The 25,296-nt window shown below is 41.1% G+C and overlaps 1 protein-coding gene across 1 annotated transcript in view; it reads right to left on the minus strand.

Moving 5' to 3' along the window:
* Positions 1-25,296, minus strand: part of LRCH3 (leucine rich repeats and calponin homology domain containing 3) — a 116,867-nt gene that overhangs the window by 78,244 nt on the left and 13,327 nt on the right. Inside the window, exon 2 of the mRNA XM_058187808.1 lies at positions 7,083-7,227. Within this exon, the coding sequence (XP_058043791.1) occupies positions 7,083-7,227 (145 nt within the window). The remainder of the gene's footprint in view (positions 1-7,082; positions 7,228-25,296) is intronic.

A 25,296-nucleotide genomic window follows, 5' to 3' on the forward strand; every position in this document is an offset into this window, starting at 1 on the left:
ACAAATGGTTGTCCAATCTCTTCTTAAAAACCTCCAATGTTGGAGCACCCACAATAGTAGTAGAATAGTGGAATTCTTTATTAGCCAAGTGTGATTGGACACACAAGGAATTTGTCTTTGGTGCATATCCTCTCAGTGTACACAATATATATATATATATATATATATATATATATCGTGCTTCATGATCAGTGTGGGTTTGGGTCTGCTTTCTGGGTGGATGTGTGGTGGTGACATCCTGTGTGGACCTCGTGGGTCTGGTGTCATTCCTCGTGTTAGGGACACGTTTGTCAATAAGGGCAGGTTTCCAAATGGCTGGTAGGCGGGAGGTATCATCTCGTTTGTTCATGCTGTGTGGGCGTGTTTCTTTCTCGATGGCTTCTCTGATTATTCTGTTGTTAAAGTGTTCAGTTTTGGCAATAGTTCTGGTCTTTTTAAAGTCAATATCGTGTCCTGTGGCTTTAAGGTGTTGGACCAGGGAAGAAGTTGGTTCCTCTTTTTTGACTGAGTTCTTGTGTTCTTCAATGCGTGCACTTATTCTTCTGTTGGTTTGTCCAATGTATGTGGTGGGGCAGGCGGTGCATGGGATTTCATATACTCCTTGATTTTCCAACTCAATTTTGTCTTTGGGGTTTCTTAAGATGGTGGATATTTTTTGGTTTGTGCAGAATGTTGTCTTGATGTTGTGTTTGTGGAGGATCTTGCTGATTCTGTCTGTGGTGCCTTTTATATATGGGAGGAGGGCTGTGCCGTTTTCTTGTTCTCTGTCTTGGATTTTAGTGGGGGGTTCTTTAGCTGACGAACAACACCTAAAAACCGAACTACACACTCTCACTAACGTACTAACATCCAATGGATTCCAGAGAAATAAGATTACCAAACTAATCCAAAAAGAACCCCCCACTAAAATCCAAGACAGAGAACAAGAAAACGGCACAGCCCTCCTCCCATATATAAAAAGCACCACAGACAGAATCAGCAAGATCCTCCACAAACACAACATCAAGACAACATTCTGCACAAACCAAAAAATATCCACCATCTTAAGAAACCCCAAAGACAAAATTGAGTTGGAAAATCAAGGAGTATATGAAATCCCATGCACCGCCTGCCCCACCACATACATTGGACAAACCAACAGAAGAATAAGTGCACGCATTGAAGAACACAAGAACTCAGTCAAAAAAGAGGAACCAACTTCTTCCCTGGTCCAACACCTTAAAGCCACAGGACACGATATTGACTTTAAAAAGACCAGAACTATCGCCAAAACTGAACACTTTAACAACAGAATAATCAGAGAAGCCATCGAGATAGAAAAACGCCCACACAGCATGAACAAACGAGATGATACCTCCCGCCTACCAGCCATTTGGAAACCTGCCCTTATTGACAAACGTGTCTCTAACACGAGGAATGACACCAGACCCACACTCACGAGGTCCACACAGGATGTCACCACCACACATCCACCCAGAAAGCAGACCCAAACCCACACTGATCATGAAGCACGATTAAGGACCAGAAGCCAGACCGCAGCTGCAACATTGGCCATTTCAAACCCCTCCAATCCATACATGCAGCAGACTGACACCCACTGTGAAGATGTGGCACGACCGCGAACACGAAGCCGGACAACAGCTGTGCAGCTCACCAGCTCAAATCCCCCTGCAGCTCAGACTAATCTGAGCACAACCAGGCCCCCACCCAAAGAGGACACACCCCCATCCAATCAGAGCACCAAAAAACCCCCATCCAATCAGAGCACAGCCAAGCTCCCACCCAATCAGTTCAAACCCCCACTAGCAGTTAAAAGGGAAGAAACAGCTGCAGTCACACATTGCTCCCAGAAGCACGAAGCTGAAGCCTGAAGATGACGAATGAGACTTCGTCGAAACGTCGCCAAGACACTTCCAAGTTTACACGGGAGAAAACCCGAACAACCAAAGACCTACATACAAACACCCATGAAAACCTCAGAAAATATATATACATATATATACATATATATACACACACATATATATATATATATATTCATCAAGAATCATAAGAGACAACACTTAGTGATAGTCATAGGATACTAAACAAGCAATCAAATCATACTAGGAACTAAATAAATTGTAAAGATACAAGCAACTTCTGGAGGCAACTAGTTAACTATTTTCACTGCCAAGAAATTTCTCCTTAGTTCTAGGTTGGATCTCTCCTCGATTCGTTCCCATCGGTTGCTTATTGTCCTGCCTTCGGGTGTTTTGGAGAATAGGTGGACCCCCTCTTTTCTGTGGTTGTTGTTGTTAGTTGCGAAGTCGTGTCTGACCCATCATGACCCCATGGACAACGTTCCTCCAGGCCTTCCTGTCCTCTACCATCCTCTGGAGTCCATTTAAACTCATGCCTACTGCTTCAGTGGCTCCATCCAGCCACCTTGTCCTCTGTTGTCCCGTTCTTCTTTTGCCCTCAATCTTTCCCAGCATTAGGCTCTTCTCCAGTGAGTCCTTCTTTCTCATTAGGTGGCCAAAGTATTTGAGTTTCTGTAGTAGCCCCTCAATTATTACTATTATGTCACCCTTTGTCCTTCTCTTCATCAAGACTAGACATACCCAATTCCTGCAACCGTTCTTCATATGTCTTAGCCTCCAATCATCACCTAATCCTCTTTGTTGCTCTTCTCTGCACTCTTTCCAGAGTCTCAACATCTTTTTTATATTTGGTGACCAAAACTGGATGCAGTATTCCAATTCTGGCCTTACCAAGGCCTTGTAAAGTGGTATTAACACTTTGCATGATCTTGACACAAAACAAAACACCTTTTATACAAAACATCTTTTATACAAAACATTCCTGACAGTTAGAACAATTAATAAGTGGAACGACTTGCCTGCAGAAGTTGTGAATGCTCCAACACTGGAAATTTTTAAGAAAATGTTGGATAACCATCTGACTGAGATGGTGTAGGGTTTCCTGTCTGGGCAGGGGGTTGGACTAGAAGGCCTCCAAGGTCCCTTCCAACTCTGTTGTTATATATTATATCTTTTCACTGAATGTAGCACATTACAAAGCAGATATGCTGTATAAGATACAACGCTTTGCAATCAAATCAGCAAGGATCTCAACTATTCGCTAGAGGATAATTATGTACAAACACCTAAGTGCAAAACCAGCAGTGTTTATCTACTTCACTCGGCCTCGAAAAGTCCCGAAATTTTAGAAAACAAATTGTTAACTCCAGGAAAAGAAGAAGTTAAGAAGCTGAGAAAGCAATTTTAACCCATTGAAAACCATCTGAAAACAAAACCAGCCGGCCTAAAGCTAAATAAAGAACGGGCCTAACGTGTTTTCCCCAGATGAAGAATCATCAAAAGAGCGTCCCAAATTAGCTGGGTTTTAATTTCCACGTGGAAGGAGGAATCTGTACAGCAGGAAAATACGTTTTGTTTCAGGTGTGGAATGAAAACAGGCCAACTCAAACTAGTTGGACGAGTCAAGTCGGCCACATGCTATTAAAAAAAAGCACTGGAACCACACGGGTTTTATACAGCAGTGGCCAAAATTGTGGAAACCATTTGGGAAAAGTGTATTTTTAAGGCTTGAAGGCTAATAACACCACTTTTTTGGGGGGAGTTTCAAGATAATCCTATTCCCCTGCTGGAACGGCCTGGGAATAGCCCAGACCTTCACCCAGTTGAAAATCGATGGAGTCGACTAAAGAAACTTGTTAGTCAGAGGTGACCCAGCAATAAAACCCAGTTAATAGAAGCCATCATTCAACCCTGGTTTCACATTAGAACAGCTGCAGAACTCAAAGACTTGGTTCACTCCATGGGAAGATGTTGTAAGACTGTAATTCATGCTAAAGGTTACTCAACTAAGTATTCACTGACATGGTGATAATTTTTGTATATCTCATTTTTTCTACGCGTTTCACTTTTCTTCTTTATACTGTAACGGCTATTCTAATAGCAAATCCTTCATAAAAGTTATTGCATTACATCCTTGATTAAATTATCTTTCCATTGATATATAATTTTATGGTACTACTCCAAAAAAAAAGTGGTGTTATTCGCTAGTTTTAGAAAATACACTTTTCCTAAAAGGTTCTCACAATTTTGGCCAATACTGTAGCAAATTCTGGACTTGTAACCTTTCAAATAGGGATCATTCAAACTTACGGTGACACTGAAAAAAAGTGACTTAGGGACATTTTTCCTGTTTCCGAGCATTGCAGCATCCCCTCGGTCACGTGATCAAAATTTGGATGCATGGCAACTGCTTCATATTTATGACGGGTTACGTGAACTGCTTTTGTGACCTTCTGACAAGCAAAGTCAATGGGGAAGCCAGATTCACTTAACAACCATGTGACTAACTTATCAACTGCAATGATTCAATGGTGGCTAGGAAGGTTATAAAATGGGGGCAAAACTCGCTGAACGAATGCCTCGCTTAACAACATACATTTTGGGCTCAATTGTGGTCGTAAGTCAAGGACGGCCTGTATTTCGAAGACAGAATGCTTGAAATGGTCCGTGTCATCTTCGGAATGACAAGGATACCCTGAACGACTAGATGACTTGTAATGCCATTGCTCAAACCAGACAAGTTTTGTTCTGGGATCAGAACAAAGCTTCAAAGCCTGTTTTGTATCAGCCTCAAATCCAGCTTATGGAACACATGAGTTTCCTTTCACACTTAGCTCACTTTAAAAAAAATGCCATTTTCAAAACTGAAGGAGTTTGTGCTCTTTTGCACAGAAGACTTGAGTTTTCTTTCCCACTCAAGTCACTTAAAATGGCTTTTTGAAATACAAAACAGTTTGTGCTGTTTAGCACAGACCCCCCCCCTACACTAGAAAGTCTTTCAAAACAGATATTTCACTTCAGGCATGTTTTGTTAAAATGAAGAGGCAGTGTTATATATAACCTAGACCAAACTGTTTAGGACTGTAGTTGTTAAGGCAGCATCTTGAATTATGGATGGAAAAAATTAGAAATTTAGTTAATATAGAAATGCTATAATGGATTTATTGTTCACAATGGCAGTTCTACTCCTGAAATCAAATGCAGGATAACCTTAGACTGCACTGCAATGATTAACAGGAATAAAATCTGGAAAAGCAGAGATATCGATACAAATACAAAAAGCAGGCTGGTTAGAGCAATACAGGTAGTGCTCAACTTATGACCACAACTGAGCCCAACATTTATGTTGTTAAGAGAGAAATTTGCTCAGTGAATTTTGCCCCATTTTATGTTCTTGCCACGTTTATTAAGCGAATCACTTAAATTAGTAACAGGGTTGCTAATCTGGCTTCCCTCACTGACTTCGCTTGTCAGAAGGTCGCAAAAGGGGATCACATGACCTTGGGACACTGCAACCGTCATAAATGCGAGCCACTTGCCAAGCAGATGAATTCTGATCACTTGAGCATGGGGATGCTGCAATGGTCGTAAGTGTGAAAAATGGCCACAAGTCCCTTTTTTCAGTGCCGTTGTAATTTTGAAAGGCCACTAAATGAACCGTTGTAAGTCAAGGACTGCCTGTAGTCTCTGTAATAATATATGGGTGTGAGAGCTGGGTACCAAGAATGGCTGATTGAAGAAGAATTTATGCCTTTGAACTGAGGGCTGGTGTAAATTATTGCATGTATCCTGGACAGCCAGCAGCCAACGGAGAGGTGCTGAATTGTATAAAACCAGACACACCATTAGAAGTCAAAATCTCAAGACAATGGCTGATTTAATTCGGCCAAGTTATGAGCGTGAATTCAATGGAGAAGGCAATGACGCTAGGAATGGTCAGTGGAACAAGGAGAAGGGGCAAGCAACCAACGCGGTGGCTCGATTAACATCGCAGCTGATGCAAAGTTGAACATCCAACAATTGAAAGCAGCTGTGCTCGGCAGGGTAGCCTGGAGACCACCTGCCTATAAAGTCACCAAAAGTCAGACGTGATTGAATGGGTTAAAACAACAACATAGTGGGTTTAACGTAAAAACCAGGTAGCATGTTTTCTGACGAATGTGTTTTATTCAAAGGCATAACCTTGCTTCAGCAGTGAGATGGGTGCCCTTTAAATAATAATAATAATAATAATAATTATTATTATTATTATTATTATTATTATTATTATTATTATTATTATTATTATTATTATTATTATTATTCCTCCCCCTCCCCCTCCTCCTTCTTTTTGAAGGCCTCTTCCATATGTTTCCAACCCAAATGGTCCTGAGCTTTGTTGTTCGTTTGGCTAATTGACTAATTGCCAATATTTGGCTGATGTCATCGTTCCATTTTGTAGATACAAAAGTGGGATCCATTCTATGACTGCCTTGGCCCATCTGCCCTCAGTTCTTCTTGCTTTATGACCAGCCCGCTTCCATTCCAATTGTTTTACTCTCTTGATGGTCTCCTATACTGTCGTTTATTCTGCCATCCATGTGCAGGATGTCTTTCTATCTTGTCTTGTAATGCTGAGCATGTATCTTTCCATGGTTCTTTGAGCCACGTGTAGCTTTTGTATCGATTGTGAGGTTAGTGACCATGTTTCACCAGCTTATGTTACAGCAGGTAGCACACACTAGAGATTTAATAAATAATAAGTATAACCACCTTTGGTGAGCTCCAGTTTATTTCATCAGATGCCATCTATGACGTGAGCTCACCAAAGCTTATGCCTTTCAATAAAATTTGCCAGTCAGAAAAGGTGTATCAGACTGCAGGGTTTGTTTGTTTTTGCTGTCACAGACTAACACAGCATTCATCTTATGACATCTGCATTTTGCAGTAACTTGTAATAATCTCAAAGAAAATTTTGAACTCTCCACATTCGCCCACCATGTAGACATAAAGCAAATATTATAAAAATGTAACCTGGACAGCCAGACCCTCCTGAACAGGCAAGCTTTCAATTCAATATAAGAACCGCCGATTATCCTTGGAAAATGCGGTAGTTCACCTTAGCTCATGCGTTCTCCTTTCAAGACAATTTGAAAATTCTGCTAGGCTCAACTCTCTCCAGCTTGGGCAGTCAAGGGTGGCACGGCGGGGGCACGGGGACAGGTGGCATGATGTGCTTACCTGATATTCAAAAAAGTTAAGGACTGCAAGTTCAAAATGGCTTCTGGAATATAACGAATGCAATTCTGGTACAAATTCAAGCTCTCGAGGGAAACGAAGAGGCAAGCTTCTTGGGGCAACTCGGAGAGTCGGTTCCGTGATAAATCTTGAAAGAGAAGAAATAAACAGTGTGAGATCCAACTGAGTGAGAGTAAGCACATAAAGATAAAGATGGGATTACAATAACAATAACAACAAACCATAATAGTAGCAATAATAGGCTAAAGTGCTCTGGGAGTTTAAAATTCAAACAGACAAGCACCTGCCACATAACACCCCAGGCTTAACAACTGTCAATAAGAAGGACAACCAAGTCTGGATCGTGGACGTGGCAATGCCTGGAGACAGCCGAACAGAAGAACTGGAGAAGATAATAAAATACAAAGTCCTGCAGATAGAAGGAGAACAACTGTGGCAAAAGAAACCGAAAGCAGTACCAACAGTGTAAGTGCCTTAAGTTTAATAGTAAAATATCTGAAGCACCAATTCAACCTCATCAGCCCTGAAAACATCAAAATCTCCATCAGTCAAAAGGCAGCTTTGCTTACATCCTGCAATAATACTTTTAACACCATCAAACCATAACCTCTGCCTATCCCAGGTCCTTGGAAAGGACTTGACTGATGGATAAAGATGCCAAACCCAGAGTGATGAACTATAATAACAACATCACAAAATACAAAGGCCTGCAAACAGAAGTAGAATGACTGTGGCAAAAGAAAGCAAAGATGGTACCAATAGTGACAGGCATCACTTGAACACCAACGGCATTGACACAATAATCCCTGTCAATTGCAAAAGGCAGCTTTGCCTCGGAACAGCTTCCATCCAGCAACAAGACCTTTAATAGTATTAAACAAGAACATCTGCCTATTCCAGGTTCTTACGAAGGACTCGATAGGTGGACCAACATGCCAAATCCAGTCTAAACATCTGGCTGACTGTGCGATGAACCATAACAATCACCACTGGCATTGACACAATCATCAACAGTCAATTGCAAAAGGCAGGTTGCCTCGGAACAGCTTCCATCCTGCGATGAGACCTTTAACTCCATCAACCCTCCACATCTGCCCATCCCAGGTCCTTGGGAAGAACTCAACAGGCGGACAAAAATGCCAATTCCAGTCTAAACATGTGGTTGACTGTGCGAAACACAATCATTCCATTTTACAATGAAATTTAGTTTTAAGTGGTTATTGTCAACATAATTACTATGGGCTGCAAGAAGAGGAAGTGTCTCCAAAAATAAAACAAATCACATTATAGCTTAGGTCACTATGGCAAATTTAGTCCAGAAATAAAAATTCACTCACTGTAAACCAGCTTTCCCCACAAGATGCCCGGCAGGTAAGCCAGACTACAACTCCCATCACTCTCACCATAATATTCATTCTTATGGACTTGAGCACAAGGAGGGAAGGGATTTTTCTGAATGCAGAGAGTCCTTAACTTACAACAGTTCAAAGTTGCAATGGCACTGAAAAAAGTGACCTATGACCGTTCTTCACACTTACGACTGTTGCAGCATCCCCATGTCATGTCCCACTCCTCCGCTGACGGCCGGGTCAGGGAAATCCGAATCAGGCGTGCCTCTGCAGCTCTGCCAAAGTCCTAGCAAAGTCCTCAAGGCAGGCAGGAGACCAGAAAGTGACTTCAGCAAGATATGTTTAGACTTTGCCTGACTCAGATAATGCCAGAAAGCAGATCCTTTATATAGGCCATGGGGTGTGGCTCCATGACTCAGCACTTATCCAGGCCTGCCCCTCCCTTCCTTCTGTTGCCTCCGTCTATCAAGTCTTCTGAAGCGAGGGTCACTCCAGTCTGCAGCTGTTGGCAATTGACCTCCCTCAGGCTCACATGCTGTGGAGGAGGGGGAGGGGTCTAGTTGCTCCGTTTGCCTGGGCATGGAGCCAGAGCTGGGGGCTGGAGATACTTCCTCCTCTTCAGCCTGTCTGGGCATGGAGCCAGGGCTGGGGCCGGGAGGCATACTAGGACATTCCTCCGTGTTCGGAAGCAGATAAGAAGGCCCTGGCTGTGGTGAGATCGGACGACTTGGCAACTGATTCATATTTATGACTGCTGCAGTGTCCCAGGATCACCTTTTGCGACCTTCTGACAAAGTCAAGGGGGAAGCCAGATTCACTTAACAACTGTTACTAACTTAACAACTGCAGTGATTTACTTAACAACTGTGGCAAGAAAGGTCGTAAAATGGAATAAATTTTGCTTAAGAAATGTCTCACCTAACAACAGAAATCTTGGGCTCAATTGTGGTCTTAATTCAAGGACTACCTTTACGCATTGTGTTTTTATGGACTAACTGTTCAAAGCCCGGCTGTTTTATTTTGCTGGAACACAGCAAACTCAGAATCTTACATTGGAACCACTTAAATGAGACTGTTTTGTTCGGAGCCCAAAACAAAACGTGTTTCTCATTTCATGCTCATCCATATTAAGAGGGCTGCTGCGGATTTCGGTAGTTGGCAGGAGAAATACGTCAAATAAATAGATACACATCTGTCTGTATGCTCCTCTCTCTCTCACGTACCCCCCTGGGCTCAATATTTTAGCCCAAATTCCAAATGATGTTGGCTTTCCTTCCTTCCTTTGATCCTTCCTGTCTTTTTTCTATCCTTTGCTATGCTGATCATTACAGACTTAGCCTTCGCTGCTAAAGGCTCAAGGAAGAGCCATCATTCCCTTCTGGACCAGCAAGGCAAAGGATCAAATTGGGAAAAATTCTTGATTTGCCTGAATATTTTCCTCCTTTTGTGTGGCAAGGGTTTAAACAAAGTCTCTTGCAATAAATACTGCTTAGCCCCATGCTTGGAGGATTTCCTGAAATAGAAGAGCCAGATGACCTCATACCTTCCTTCTCATTGCTTAAGGTAGGAATGCTAGGATGGCTTCGAAAATACACAATTTAAATCCATTTCTGAAGCAACAGCATTTCTCTAACCCACACTTTTACTCTCCATTTGCAGCTAACCAGTACAGGTAATCCTCGAAATTAAAAAAGTCTCTCAGATATTTCTTTCTCAAAAACTAGAGGAGAACCAAAGATCACTTTAAAATCGAAGTATTTTCACTGCCAACAAATGAATAGCTTATGCTGCACATGTGGAAGGCTCCATATTCCATTTTATGTTTTTATTTATCCCTTTTTTTTTTAAGTTGCATTCTTGTGCTATGAAGTGAAATTCTCAAGAAGAACTCCAGCACCCAAACACACACACACACGCCAAACTATTTCAAGGACACCGTTTCAGAATAAATGCCCGTTTGCTGGCTTCAATTATAACAAGGCCTGCAAACTCAGGACAAAACTTGCTAACAGGCCATTAAGTGCCGTTTGCAAAAGCCGCATTTCTGGAAAACATATTCAGGCTGCTGTTTGGGAACGGATGCATCCCAGATGAGAAACGGTCCAGGCAAGCTTTGGCTAAAGTTTGCCGTGAGTTTGCACTTGTAAGAAAAAAGCAAGTTATTTTTGCCAAGGTAAAAATTCCACAGCTGTGGCATGCTGCAAGGTGATGCTGCAAGGACCTGCTGGAAATTGTGCGATTGGAAATGGTCAATTTTATGAACTCCGGAGTCTTGGTAGAAAAACTCTCTTCTACTTTAGAGCCAGTCTCTCAGGACAAAATAGCTACCATAGTTCTCGGATATAAAAGTGTGTAGACAATTAAGAGAAGCCCCCTTTCTCTGCCATGACCCTCCAGCACAGGGGTCTCCAAACTATGCAATTTTAAGACATGTGGACTTCAAGCCCCAGAATCCCACAGCCAGCATGGCTGGCGGGGGGATTCTGGGAGTTGACGTCTACAAGTCTTCAAAGTCACATAGTTTGGAGATGCTTGCTCTATCTTGCCCAAGTGTCTATGTAGATTCTCAGTCATCCACATCATGGTTGCCCCAAAGATTCTTTTTAAAGAGGCAACTGGTCTTCCTTTTATTTTTCCTTGAAGATGTTTCGCTTTTCATCCAAGGAGTTTTTCAGTTCCAACAGTCAGAACTGAAGAAGCTTCTTGGATGTGAATAATTCAGGAGAGAAGCAACCTGGAATTAAGGAGAAATTCAAAGATCTCCTGAAAATTAAATATATCCCTTGGGGAAATTCATTTAAAGCAATTGCAACTACAGATATTCCTCAACTTATAACAGTTCATTTAGTGGCCACTCAAAGTTACAACGGCACTGGAAAAAGAGACTTATGACCATTTTTCACACTTATGACCATTGCAGCAATCCTGTAGGCATGGGATAAAAATTCAGATGCTTGGCAACTGTCTCATAATTATAACAATTACAGTATCCCGGGGTCATGCGATCAGTTTTTGCAACTTTCTGACTTTTTTTTTTTTTTTTTTTTTTTTTTGTTTACATTTATACCCCGCCCTTCTCCGAAGACTCAGGGCGGCTTACAGTGTATAAGGCAATAGTCTCATTCTATTTGTATATTTTTACAAAGTCAACTTATTGCCCCCCCAACAATCTGGGTCCTCATTTTACCTACCTTATAAAGGATGGAAGGCTGAGTCAACCTTGGGCCGGGCTCGAACCTGCAGTAATTGCAGGCTACTGTGTTCTTAATAACAGGCTTTACCAGCGTGAGCTAAACCGGTCCTTATGACTTTAAGCAAACTCAATGGGAAATGCAGATTTACTTAACCACCATGTTAATATAACTTAACAAATGCCATAATTCACTTAGCAGCATAAATCTTGGGCTCAATTGTGGTCGCAACTCAAGGACTACCTGTATTGAGGTGTAAGACAAGAGACAAGGTTGAATATTAGCTCCGTTCTTTTTCAATGTCTAGCTAAACCCAATAATTCAAGTGCTTCGCATTTCAGCCAATCGTCTACCCACTTTGACTGTTTGTGCAATTCCAGCATTATTGGTATGTCAAGGATGTAGTTATTATGTCTACTTCACAGGTGGGAATGTGAAAACTACTCAGGGCACTAGTTTTATTTTGGAAACAACAAAAACTATCAGTAAATTATCAGAAAAGCAAGGTCTGAAGTTTTGCCTGACTACCCTCATAAAAGCCACAAATGGCAAATAAAAGAGATCGATGGAAGAGGTATCCATGCAGTTCCAAGTTTCTTTATCCTGGGATGCTCTTTTAAAAAAAAAAAAAATTGGGCAAGAGTCACACAGCGTATCTCTGAAGCTTTGGAAGGATTCTACCTTTCAAAACTACCCCTTCACCTTGCAAGACCTTTCAAGCTAAGATACAGTTAGTCCTTGATTTACAACCATTTGTTTAGTGACCGTTCAAAATGACAAGAGCACTGAAAAAAGTGACTTAAGGTCATTTTTCAGACACGCAGCATTCCCCCACTATCACATGATCAAAATTCAGATATTTGGCAACTGGCTTATATTTATGACGCTTGCAGTGGCTCGGGGATCACGTTTTGCAACCTTTTGGTTCGCAAAGTCAAAGGGGAAGCCGGTTTCGGCTAACAACCGTGTTACTAACTTTACAACCGCAGTGAGTCACTTAACAACTGTCTTACTTAGTAATAGAAATTTTGGGCTCCATTGTTGTCGTAAGTCGAGGACCACCTGTAGTCCCTATGGTTCCCACATTTACAACTTTGCAAAGCTTAACATTCTTGAAGCCACCCCAAAAAAAGGTTATTAGAGCCATATTGATGGTTCCAACAAGTACCAAAAAATGCTATATTACTTGTGGAAACAGGTTTGGGTCCGTTGGATACGATAACGTGAATTTGGTGGATAGTTAAAATGAACTGCAGGTTCACCACCCGACAAAGTTTGTTTTTAAAAAATTAAAAAAACTGAAAAGGAAGACTCGATGGACCAATAGGTATAGATATTTACAGAATGACACAGGGGGTTTGTTTTTTTTATCACTTTTTTCAGTGCTGTTGTAACTTTAAAGGGTCACTAAACAAATAGTTTTAAATTGAGGACTACCTGTATGTAATCTTCGTAATTTCAACTGCTTTGTGTAATCTTTTTTTTATGTTTTGATTGTACTGTGAGATGTCCAGAATCACTGAAAGTGAGATGGACAGCATAAAAATTCAATGAATAAATAAGTAAATAAATGAATTCTACTTCATTACTAACTAGATGCTAAGTGGCTGCGGTTATAAAGCCATTCCTATCCTGCAAAATTACATATTTTGGTCAGTTCCCCAAGGCTGAGGATTTATAACCTTTCCTACCCCTTAACGAACTCCAGCAAAACCTTCTATTAAGCTAGTAAATCACCCGTCATTCAGTTCAGGCTCCCAGCCAAGGAGAGTCCGAGCAAATTTCTTTTTCAGGAAAAGAAAGAGAAGGGAGCCAAGATGGCTAAAATAAGCTGAACTAAATAAATAAAAGGCTGCAGTAGATACAGCAGAAAAGTCAACCGTCTGCCTCATCTGGCTTACAAACTTTGGTATGACTAAATGAAAGATTTTTTTAGAGGAACAGATCAGTCTCGGCTATTTTTAAATATTTTACAGATAGCTAAATGGTTTCGCCATTCGCAGGAAAAAAGGCCCAGAAATCTTACTATCAAAATAGGAAAAATATGTCTTTGTGTGTCTATTTTCTTCTTAATATCTGCTCCCCCACCCTGTGTGTGTGTATGTGCATGCCGGGCACACAGGCACATGCAAGATTTAAAATTAGACATTTTTAAAAAAGTTTTTCATGCGTTTGCTTATGTAAAGCTACACACAAAATTAATGGAAACAGCTGTCATGTAGGTAAACCTATTAATTCTTCAAAAGGAAGTCTAGCAAACATTTAGAACAAAGTCTTTAAATCAGAGCAACGGAGGAGACCATCTCCAACCAATAAACTCACACGAGGCTTCAGTTGTACTATATATTCTTGTTGCTTAAAGAAAGTGCAGTCATGTGCAGCCAGTTTGGTATAGTAGTAGTTAAATGCTGGCCAAGAGAAGCCAGGAGGCTGTGAGTTCTAGTCCTGCCTTACAGATGAGAGCCAGCTGGGTGACTTTGGGCCACATACCAGGAGATGGGGAATTCAAGCCCCACCTTAGGCAAGAAAGCCAAAGGGTGACTTTGAGCCAATTACCAGGAGACAGGGAGTTCTAGTCCTAGCTTAGGTATGAGAGCTGGTTGGGTGACTTTGGGCCAATGACTAGAAAACGGTGAGTTCTATTCCCACCTTAGGCAATAAAAGCCGGCTGGGGGACTTTGGGCCAGTCAATCTCTCAACTCAACCCACCTCAAAGGATTGATGTTATGGGCAAAACAAGAGAAGGGAATATTATGCATGTTTACCATCTTGAGTTACATATAAAATAATAAAGGCGGGATACATACCTAATAATAAATACATATGCCGCTATTTTTCCTTTAGGTACACAGAGGCACATGACGTCAACTCTAATGCACGTGAAGTTTACCATAAAACACAAACGTTTAAATCCGTGTGCCTGTTATCAAAGACATGTGGATTACACATGATGAAGAGAGAAGAGTTTTAGCAGATTAAGGCAAAGCAACTTGGAGGATCTAACAAAGACCACCATTGTGCTGGGAGCAGTCATTTCGGGAACAGTTGCCAAATAAAGATTTTCTTCGCCGTATTAAATATCAACCGATTAAATCTGTTCGCAGGTTGAAGAAGGCAGCATGAGCACCTGTCACAACAATGACCTCATTTTCAGTCTGTTCAAATATTATGATGAAAAGAGAGTTTCCATACGCAGGGCCTTTTCTCTCCTCCAGAATGGTTGCGAAGACCCTAACAAAAGCTTTGGCTTCTGTTTTCAATTAACAGCCGTTTAATTTTGCTCAAATCTTTTAGCTGCAGTTAAACTCAACCAACCTCAACCAAGGCCTGGGATTTAAAAAAAGGTAATTGTCCTGAACAAAGATTCTTCTATAGAAGAACCCAACTGTGTGCACACCAGTCCTTGACTTAAAACAGTTCGTTTAGTGACCATTTGAAGTTACAGCGGCACTGAAGGACCATTTTTCACAGTTGCCACCTCTGCAGAAATCTCCGTGGTCGTGTGCTCAAAATTCAGATGTTTGGCAACTGGATCGTACTTATGATCGTTGCAGTGCACCACGATCCCATGATCACATTTTGCAACCTTCTGACAGGCAAAATCAACGAGGAAGCCAGATTCACTTGACAAATGTATGACAGGTAGTCCTTCGACTTACAGCAGCTCATTTAGTGACCGTTGAAAGTTACAAACAGCCCTGAAAAAAGTGACTTGGGAGCATTTTTCACACTTATGACCGTTGCAGCATCCCCAGGGTCATGTGATTTACGTTCAGATGCTTGACAGCTGACTCACACTTATGATGGTTGCAGTGTCCAGGAGTTATGTCGATCCCCTTTTGCGACCTTCCGACAATCAAAGTCCATGGGGGAGTCAGGTTCACTTAACAACCGTGTTACTAATTTAAAAACTGCAGTGATTCACTTAGCAGATGTGACAAGAAAGGTTGCAAGATGGCGCAAAACTACTTTTATTTTTTTATTTTTTTATTTGCATTTATACCCCGTCCTTCTCCGAAGACTCAGGGCGGCTTACACTGTGTCAAGCAATAGTCTTCATCCATTTGTATATTTATATACAAAGTTAACTTATTGCCCCCAACAATCTGGGTCCTCAATTTACCTACCTTATAAAGGATGGAAGGCTGAGTCAACCTTGGGCCTGGTGGGACTCGAACCTGCAGTAATTGCAAGCAGCTGTGTTAATAACAGACAGACTTAGTCTGCTGAGCCACCAGAGGCCCTTAACAAATGTCTCACTTAGCAACATAAATTCTGGGTTTAAGTGTGGTCGTAAGTTGAGGACTACCTGTATTTGAAAAGAAGCCTAGAAAAATATTGCTTTCTAGATGACTCCAGGACCCTATGCCCATAGAGAAGCAAGGTCAAGCATTTACAGGTTCTCCTTGACTTACAACCATTCATTCAGTGACTGTTCGAAGTTACAGTGAAACTAAAAAAAAGTTTCCAATGGCCGGTCCTCACACTTACAACCTTCGTAGCATCTCTAGACACCGAGTGTCGAAAAGGTTGTGTGGAAACATCACGTGCATGCACGCCGGAAAAGCTGAACCTCTGGCTTCTAGCACACATGCACACACGATAATCAGCTGGCTGGCATGCACATTCAAGCCGTTTTCGGCACTACTGCGCATGCAAAGGGCTCACACTCCGGAAAAGCCGAACTTACAGGTTCCGGCATGCATGCGCATCCGACAATCAGCTGGCCGTCGCACATGCCCACACCAGCTTTTGGCACTGCCGCACATGCAAAGGACAGCTGATCATTGCGTGTGCATGCCGCCAGAAACCCGGAAGACAAATAGGCAAGGCCACACATGCCAGGCAACATGGCTTCACGTGCCATTTTGGATATGCGTGCCATAGGTTCACCATCACGGATCTAGGACATCCTGAGCTCCTATCTGAAAGGAAGGATATAAATCTAACAAATAATTAAGTATCCACTGACAATTGTGAATCCAAAAGTGCATTCCAGATAATTAGGGGACTGGAGACATATGATGAACAGTTGCAGGAATTGGGTATAGCTAGTCTAGTGAAAAGAACGACTAGGGGGGACATGACAGCAGTGTTTCAATATCTGAGAGACTGCCACAAGAAAGAGAGAGTCAAACTATTCTCCAAAGCACCAGAAGGCAGGACAAGAAACAACGGATAAAAACTAATCAAGGAGAGAAGCAACCTGGAACTGAGGAGGAATTTCCTGACAGTGAGGACAATTAACCAGTGAAACGACTTGCCTCCACTGAAGGTTTTTAAGAAGGGATTGGACAGCCATTTGTCTGGTATGGTATAGGATCTCATGCTTGAGCAGGGGGTTAGACTAGATGACCTCCAAGGTCCCTTCCAACTCTGTTATTCTATAGCAATAGCACTTAGACTTATATACCGCTTCACAGGGCTTCACAGACCTCTCTAAGCAGTTTACAGAGTCAGCCTCTTGCCCACAACGATCTGGGTCCTCATTTTACCGACCTGGAAAGGACGGAAGGCTGAGTCAACTTTGAGCCGGTCAGGATCGAACTTCAGTTATTTTATGTTCTAATAAAAAATTTAGGGAACTCTCAGTCCAGGATTTATTCATTAAAATGGTTGTCTATAAATATCTAATGAACAGAAGGGCTTCAATCCATGCCAGCATTCTATCCCCCAACATTATATGCTGGCTCCATACAGTACGCTTTGGTGACCTTTAAAGTCACAAAATTGCCTTATTTTACTGTAGACTCTGCGTAATGTCTTCCAAAGAATAGTAAGTATTGACAAGAAGCATCGGAGGCCTGGGATCTAATGATCTTCTGAGGACTCCGTTTGTCCTGCCTACATAATCTTTTATAGAATAGGTTCCATTATAGTTTATTTCTCCTGCCTTCCCCCATCAGGCCAGCTTTCAAAGGACAATTAGCAGACTTCCAGAAGAGAAATGGAATGGGGCCAACTTACTATTATAGCACACACAAAATAAATCAATATTCTGACATGAATTAAACAGTCCAGACAAGCATTCAGGAAACCACGTCCAATCAGCAATCACTGCTAACTAAAGCTCATATTCAGACAGTTAAATTGCAAAGATATCTTTAAGGAGCAACTCAAAGACCATGACTAGTTAAATAATTGCCACCATCTTGTATTGATTTTAAAACTCCCATTTTGTCTTAAAAATGCTATAAACTAAAGCATGGCTCAGCTTTGCTGAGATCAATTGATTGTGAAAGTCTATTTTGATAATAAGCCGTTATTAACAATAAATGGAGCCCTCAAATATGTCAACATAAAAGCCATTAGTTTAAAAGATTCTGGATTGGGAAGCAATGTAAGAAACAATTCATTTCCACATTTTGCAACTTGGTCGTATGTGCAACTTAACACATTTTTTTTGGCGGGGGTGGGGGGGAAGGAATTACATCTTTAAAGACAGTCTTCTTATAGAATAGAATAGAATAGAATAGAATAGAATAGAATAGAATAGAATAGAATAGAATAGAATTTTATTGGCCAAGTGTGATTGGACACACAAGGAATTTGTCTTGGTGCATATGCTCTCAGTGTACATAAAAGAAAAGATACGTTCATCAAGGTATTTATTTATTATTTAAATTTGTATACCGCCCTTCTCCCGAAGGACTCAGGGCGGTTCACAGCCAAGTAAAAATACATAATACACTATAAATACAATTAAAATACTATTAAAAAACTTATTAAATTGGCCAGAATTAAAATTTAGAAATAAAACCCATTAAAAACCCATAAACTTAAAAAGCTAACCCAGTCCAGCGTAGATGAATAAGTGAGTTTTAAGCTCATGAAAGGTTCGGAGGTCCGGAAGTTGACGGAGTCCTGGGGGGAGTTCGTTCCAGAGGGCGGGAGCCCCCACAGAGAAGGCCCTTCCCCTGGGCGTCGCCAGACGACACTGTCGCGCTGACGGCACCCTGAGGAGTCCCTCTCTGTGAGAGCGCACGGGTCGGTGAGAGGTATTCGGTAGCAGCAGGCGGTCCCGTAAGTAACCCGGCCCTATGCCATGGAGCGCTTTAAAGACGTTCACCAACACCTTGAAGCGCACCCGGAAGGCCACAGGTAGCCAGTGCAGCCTGCGCAGGATAGGTACAACATTTACAACACAATTGATGGTCAATATATCAATATAAATCATAAGGATTGCCAGCAACAAGTTATAGTCATACAGTCATAAGTGGAAAGAGATTGGTGATGGGAATTATGAGAAGATTAATAGTAGTGCAGATTCAGTAAATAGTTTGACAGTGTTGATGGAATTATTTGTTTAGCAGAGTGATGGCCTTCGGGAAAAAACTGTTCTTGTGTCTAGTTGTTCTGGTGTGCAGTGCTCTATAGCGTCGTTTTGAGGGTAGGAGTTGAAACAGTTTATGTCCAGGATGCGAGGGATCTGCAAATATTTTCACGGCCCTCTTCTTGATTCGTGCAGTATACAGGTCCTCAATGGAAGGCAGGTTGGTAGCAATTATTTTTATATAAGCCTATGTAAAATAGGTGCTATACTTCTCAACTTTGACCATTTTAAGATTCGTGGACTTCACTCCCAGAGGTCCCTAGGCAGCATGGCTGGTTGGGGAATTCTGGGAGTTGAAGACCATCTGTCTTAAAGAGGTCATGGTTGAGAAACAAAGCAGTAAGATCTTTCTTCCAATCAATCTTCGCAATCAAGACCAATTCAAATTTATTATTTGTTTGCTCAATTTCTAAACCCACCCAATTCAATGAAGTGACTCTGATCCAAGTTCTAAGTATTTTCTAACCTTATTTACCCACTGTCGCTATTATTTTATTCATTCATTTATTCCAGTTTATATGGTTACCTATCAGGCAATCGAATTCTAGGCAGCCCTAACATTTAAAAACAACAACGAAGAGATACACATTATTAAAAAAAAATGGTGGAGAGAAGGAAACACAACAGTGTGTGCAAATATACATCTCACATCTCTCTTTAGGGCAGGAATCAAAATTCACTTGACATAAACATTAACGCAACGACAGCCCGTGGAAGATCCTGGCTCGATGCCCAAGAAATCTTAATTTATCTTTACTTATACAGCATTATTCACTGCTTTAAACTTTAGATCAGAACATAATTTATCCTTCTGCCTTATATGTACAAGCATGCCTCCCAAGCTGCTCTGGGCTGTGTTGAATGTTTTAGCATAAAAAAGCATTTCAAAGTTTTATATATATATATATATATATATATATATATATGGACAGAAGCTCACCCTTTTATCGTCTTTCAAGCAAAAGTCAGAAGCTAATATTCACATTCAGAATAATGCACTGGTTCTTATGTGACTTATGGGCCACAAACCACTACTGCAGTTTCCTGTTCTTAATATCCATTTGGCCATTCATAAGAATAGGGAATAGGGAGCATTGTTCTTTTGACTTGTGACATGGCGCCTGACAGAGGCAGTTTGTCTTGACAGAGTTTCTTTTAAACATTTTTTTTTTAGAAAAATAATAGTCAAGTAAGATTTCCTTGTAATCAAAAGATGCTTGTAGTTTTTTCCCCCATGTCTAGAAATGATCCTAGAAAAGATTTAGTACTCTAAATCTTATTTTCACATCCCCTACAGGTAGTCCTCGACTTACGACCACAATTAAACCAAAAAATTTCTCTTGCTAAGCAAGGCAGTTGTTGAGTTTTGCTGCATTTTACAATCTTTCTTGCCACAGTTGTTAAGTGAACTACTGCAGTCGCTAAGTTAGTCACATGATTTTTAAGTGAATATGGCTTCTCTATTGACTTTGTCAGAAGGTCACAAAAGGGGATCCCATGACCATGGGAATGCTGCAAGAGACATAAGTGTGAAAAATGGTCATAAGTAACTTTTTTCCAGTGCTGTTGTAACATCGAATGATCACTAAATGAACGGTTGAAAGTCGAGGACTACCTGCACTGATCACTTCATCTAAAGGAGGGGTGTCAAACTCGATTCATTGAGGGCCGCATCAGGGTTGTGTTTGACCTTGGGGGTGCCAGGGGTGTGTGGCCAGCTCAATGTCACTCATGTTGGGGGTGCCTTTGGTGGCCCTCGCGCTCTGCCAGCAAAAACAAGCTCCCGAGCTCCGTTTTCAGCTGCGCCAGCCTCCTGCAACCCTCAGCCAGCGGGGGAAAAAAGCTCGGGGGGGGGCCCCTTGGAAGCTCCATTTTCCCTGGCAGAGGCACTGCGGGCCGATCCTTTGTCGTTTCCAAGGCAGCCCCACAGGCCAGATCTAAGCATCCTGCGGGCCTGATCTGGCCCCTGGGCCTTGTGTTTTGACACCCTTGATCTAAGGACTGAGTTGCCAATCTCAATTGTGACTGCTAAACCAGAACTACTATTGAATTTTATTCCATTTCTAACCCCAACATAAAAATGGATGGATGGATGATGGGTGGGTGGACGGATGGATGGATGGACAGACAGACCCCACTGAAATTCATTGCACAGCCACATTTGAGGAGAATCCTGCTGGCTGACAACTAACACACTCAAGGACAATGTGAGATAATTACAGTTTTAAGAAAGGTAGAATGCAGAAGGAGATAAGAGTTTTCTTTTTTTATTTATTTATTTATTATTATTTAATAAATAAATATATTTTTTTCATTTTTACAATAAAAGGCATGATTATGCAAAGATAGCAAAAATCAGGAGTAATACCCTTCTAACAAACCTCATTCAAAGTCAATGTCCTTTCAGGACTTCCAGTTCCAGATTCTGATTTTTGGCTCACGCAGATCTCTTGCAACCTACGCAAAGATACCCAGCTGATTTATGATACTGTCATAAGGGAGCTTTAAAGCTTGTAATTTCTCTGGCAGAACAAGCTTCATCACTACAGTCAAGTGAGGCATGTAATGCACCTCTATAACTGTCTGGTTCGGTTCTGCAACCCAACAAGACACAGACTTCAGAGGATCATTAGAACGGCAGAAAAAATAATTGCTACCAACCTGCCTTCCATTGAGGACCTGTATACTGCACGAATCAAGAAGAGGGCCGTGAAAATATTTGCAGATCCTTTGCATCCTGGACATAAACTGTTTCAACTCCTACCCTCAAAACGACGCTATAGAGCACTGCACACCAGAACAACTAGACACAAGAACAGTTTTTTCCCAAAGGCCATCACTCTGCTAAACAAATAATTCCCTCAACACTGTCAAACTATTTACTAAATCTGCACTACTATTAATCTGATCGTTCCCATCACCAATCTCTTTCCACTTATGACTGTATGACTGTAACTTTGTTGCTGGCAATCCTTATGATTTATATTGATATATTGACCATCAATTGTGTTGTAATCACGCTTGGCCAATAAAATTCTATTCTATTCTATTCTATTCTATTCTATTCTATTCTATTCTATTCTATTCTATTCTATTCTATTCTATTCTATTCTATTCTATTCTATTCTAATACCAGGAGAAAAAAAGAAGAAAAAGAAAGAGGAAAGAAGAAAGCCACAAATATGATACACCTTCTCCTGTTTTGCACACATAATGTCAGCCTGACCATCTATTTTTTTTTCCGTTTCAAGCTTGCTGCCAGCTGCCATGGAAACGGGGATGGAGGAGCAATGGGTATTTGGGAGGGGAAGTGTGCAGGTGGGGGAAGAATGAAGTGTTGAGATTGGACTCCTGGAAGACAGAGGCCACAGGGGCTGCCTCGTAGTGTCAAGGCCAACCGTCCTGGGAATGGCATGCAAGAAAGCGCAGAGCATCTGGACTGGAGACATTCTCAAAACATCTTCCTGGACTGATGATTGGATTCTGTCTGCCTGGCTACCGGGGGTAGGGGAGGGTGCAGTGGCTCTGGGGTGATTTTCAATTTGTAACGCTTGCTTCAGTTCTTGCCTGATTTCGCTGCAGTCAGATCTTTCCTAGCAAAAGTACCTCTTCTCTTTAAGTTCATGGAGTCAAGAGTTTTCTCTCCTGGGAAGTGATTGGGGGGGCAGTCCTGACACATAATTTCTGCACGGCATTAGAAAATCGCACAAATTCAAAATCTAGGGAGGAAATTGCTCCCAGTCTCATAACAAAATATAACTACATGACGTGTGTGAAATTGCTCGAACGGGTTTTCTTTCATTCCTAATAAACTACCGGTTGGTTCAACCCACAGATATAAGGAAGGAAATACAAGTTCATCTAGGAATTCTATCTCAAAAGAGAAATTATGTTGAAAACAGACTGTGAAAGCGATGTTAAGAGACTTCCAATTTGGTAACCTATACAGGTAGTCCTCGACTTAGGATAACCATTGAGTCCAAAATTTCCATTGCAAAGCAAGACGAGCAAGACGGCTGTTAAGTGAGTTTTGCCCCCTTTTACTATATTTCTTGCTATAGTTGTAAATCACCGCAGTTGTTAAATACATGGTTGTTAAGTGAATCTGGTTCCCCCGTTTATTTTGCTTGTCAGAAGGTCACAAAAGGGGATCACGTGACTCTGGGACACTGCGACCATCATAAATATGAGCAGGTTGCTAAGCATCTGAATTTTGATCACGTGACCATGGGGTTGCTGCAACGGTCACAAGTGTGAAAAATGGTCATAAGTCACATTTTTCAATGCTGTTGTAACTTCAAACGGTCACTAAATGAATGGTTGTAAATCGAGAACTCTCTACCCCAAAACCTAGAATGACAGGAGATGCTGTTAACAAAAAATGTTCTTAGTTATACTTTCCATTCTTAAAAAAAAGGATATTCAGGCTGTTTTCACAGAGAGAAAAAAACCCCATAAAAGATTCAGGAAAGAATGAAATTTAAAAGGGAAAAAAAAAGTATAATCAGCAACTCTTTGAAAAACAAATGCTTTTTACAAAGACAACAGGCAATTCCTTTGTACTTTATAAATATTAGATTACATAAAAATAGAGTAGGATTTCATTCAAGCATCTGGCCTGTTTTAAAGACACTCAATCTTAACCTCAGGAAGAAGCAGACTTGCGTCAAATTGGGGGGCGGGGAGACATATAAGAAAATATTAAAAATCCGTGCCTGAAGCGGGACTAGAACTCACAGTCTGCTGGTTGCAGAGCCACATCTGCAGGCATTTCTAACTAAGCCATCTTGCATGCCAGTCAGCCAGCTGTGACCACCTCGGCAGGCAGGAAGTTCCTCTCAACATCTCAAGAAAGATTATTGCAAGAAACCGGAAAGCTAAGCGCACACACCTTGAAGAAATTGCAGTGTGAGAACAAGCAGCCAACGTTTGAGAAATCTGGTTTTACCGTGACTGAGAGAAAAAAAGAAAATTATGGGAGTTTAACTACTTCATTTACCACAGTTCTACACCGCCCATCTCACCTGAGTGACCGAGTTAGTTTGCACTATCTTGGACAAATAGTAGTTTCTGCATTTTAAATGTGAAACTATAGGTTTGCATTTATTTAAAGGTAGCTACCTGAAGTTGAACAGGGTATTTTGTTCAAATTGTCAATCATGTCAATATTTTATGTATTATAATCATAGATGATAGGATAGACAGATGGACGGACGGACAGACGGACGGATCTATGGTAGGTAGGTAGGTAGGTAGATTAAACCCTCAACAATGTAAAATTAACCTTCCTTATTGATATAGCAGTCCCACAATTAGTACAAATTCTGAGCTAAAATTACTGGTATGAAAACAATGTTTACCACTCCTGGGAAGAGTAAAAATTATCTTGAAATGAATCTTATCTGGCAGCAACTCTGCTATTCGCCATTCTTCAGCTTTAGATGTAAATGTTGCAAATTAAAAAAAAACCTAAAAAGTTACAGGTAGGACCAAGATTTTCCACATTTTCCAGGAAGGAACTGACTTTTTAGTTGCTTTATTGCACACTTTAACATTACAGATAGTCCTGGACTTACAATCATTTGTTGAATGACCATACGAAGTTACAACAGCACTGAAAAAATGACTTATGACTGTTTGTCTCATGGTCACATGATCAAAATCTGCATGCTTGGCAACTGGCTCATATTTATGACGGTTGCACTGTCCCGAGGTCAACTAATCCCCTTTTGCAGCCTTCTGACAAGTAAAGTCAATGGGAAAGCCAGATTCACTTAACAACCTTAAGTTACTAACTTAACAGCTGCAGTGATTGACTTAACAATTGTGGCAAGAAAGGACTTAAAATGGGGCAAAACTCACTTAACAACAGTCTCGCTTAGCAACAGAAACGTTGGGCTTATTTGGGGTCATAAGTCACGAACTACCTATAGAATACAGTGCTAAGTGTTCCCTGCAACTAATTCTTGCAAATTATAAGGGACAGGCCGGGGTTGTAGTCAATAGAAGTGTGGCTTGGGGAACACACCTAGTTCAGGAGCCTCAGACTATCCATCCCTATTTAAAAAATGGTTTTGTAACCTGGAAAAATAGGGAAGAGACATTTATCTTTTAATTACCCAGAAGGGAAAACAAAAGATTAACCCTTGTGGAATGTCTAAAGAGAGGACTTGGGCCAAGTAGGCATCCTTCCAATATATTTGTTTATTATTACAGTGCTTTGTCCATCTTAATCCCAAGGGAGTCTAGGCGGTGTATAAATCTCAAATGCGTTTTTACACAACATTTCATGATGTGCTTGTTAGTGTTGGCTACTTCTGCTG

Source organism: Ahaetulla prasina, chromosome 6 (assembly GCF_028640845.1).
Source record: "Ahaetulla prasina isolate Xishuangbanna chromosome 6, ASM2864084v1, whole genome shotgun sequence".
Classification (NCBI taxonomy): domain Eukaryota; kingdom Metazoa; phylum Chordata; class Lepidosauria; order Squamata; family Colubridae; genus Ahaetulla; species Ahaetulla prasina.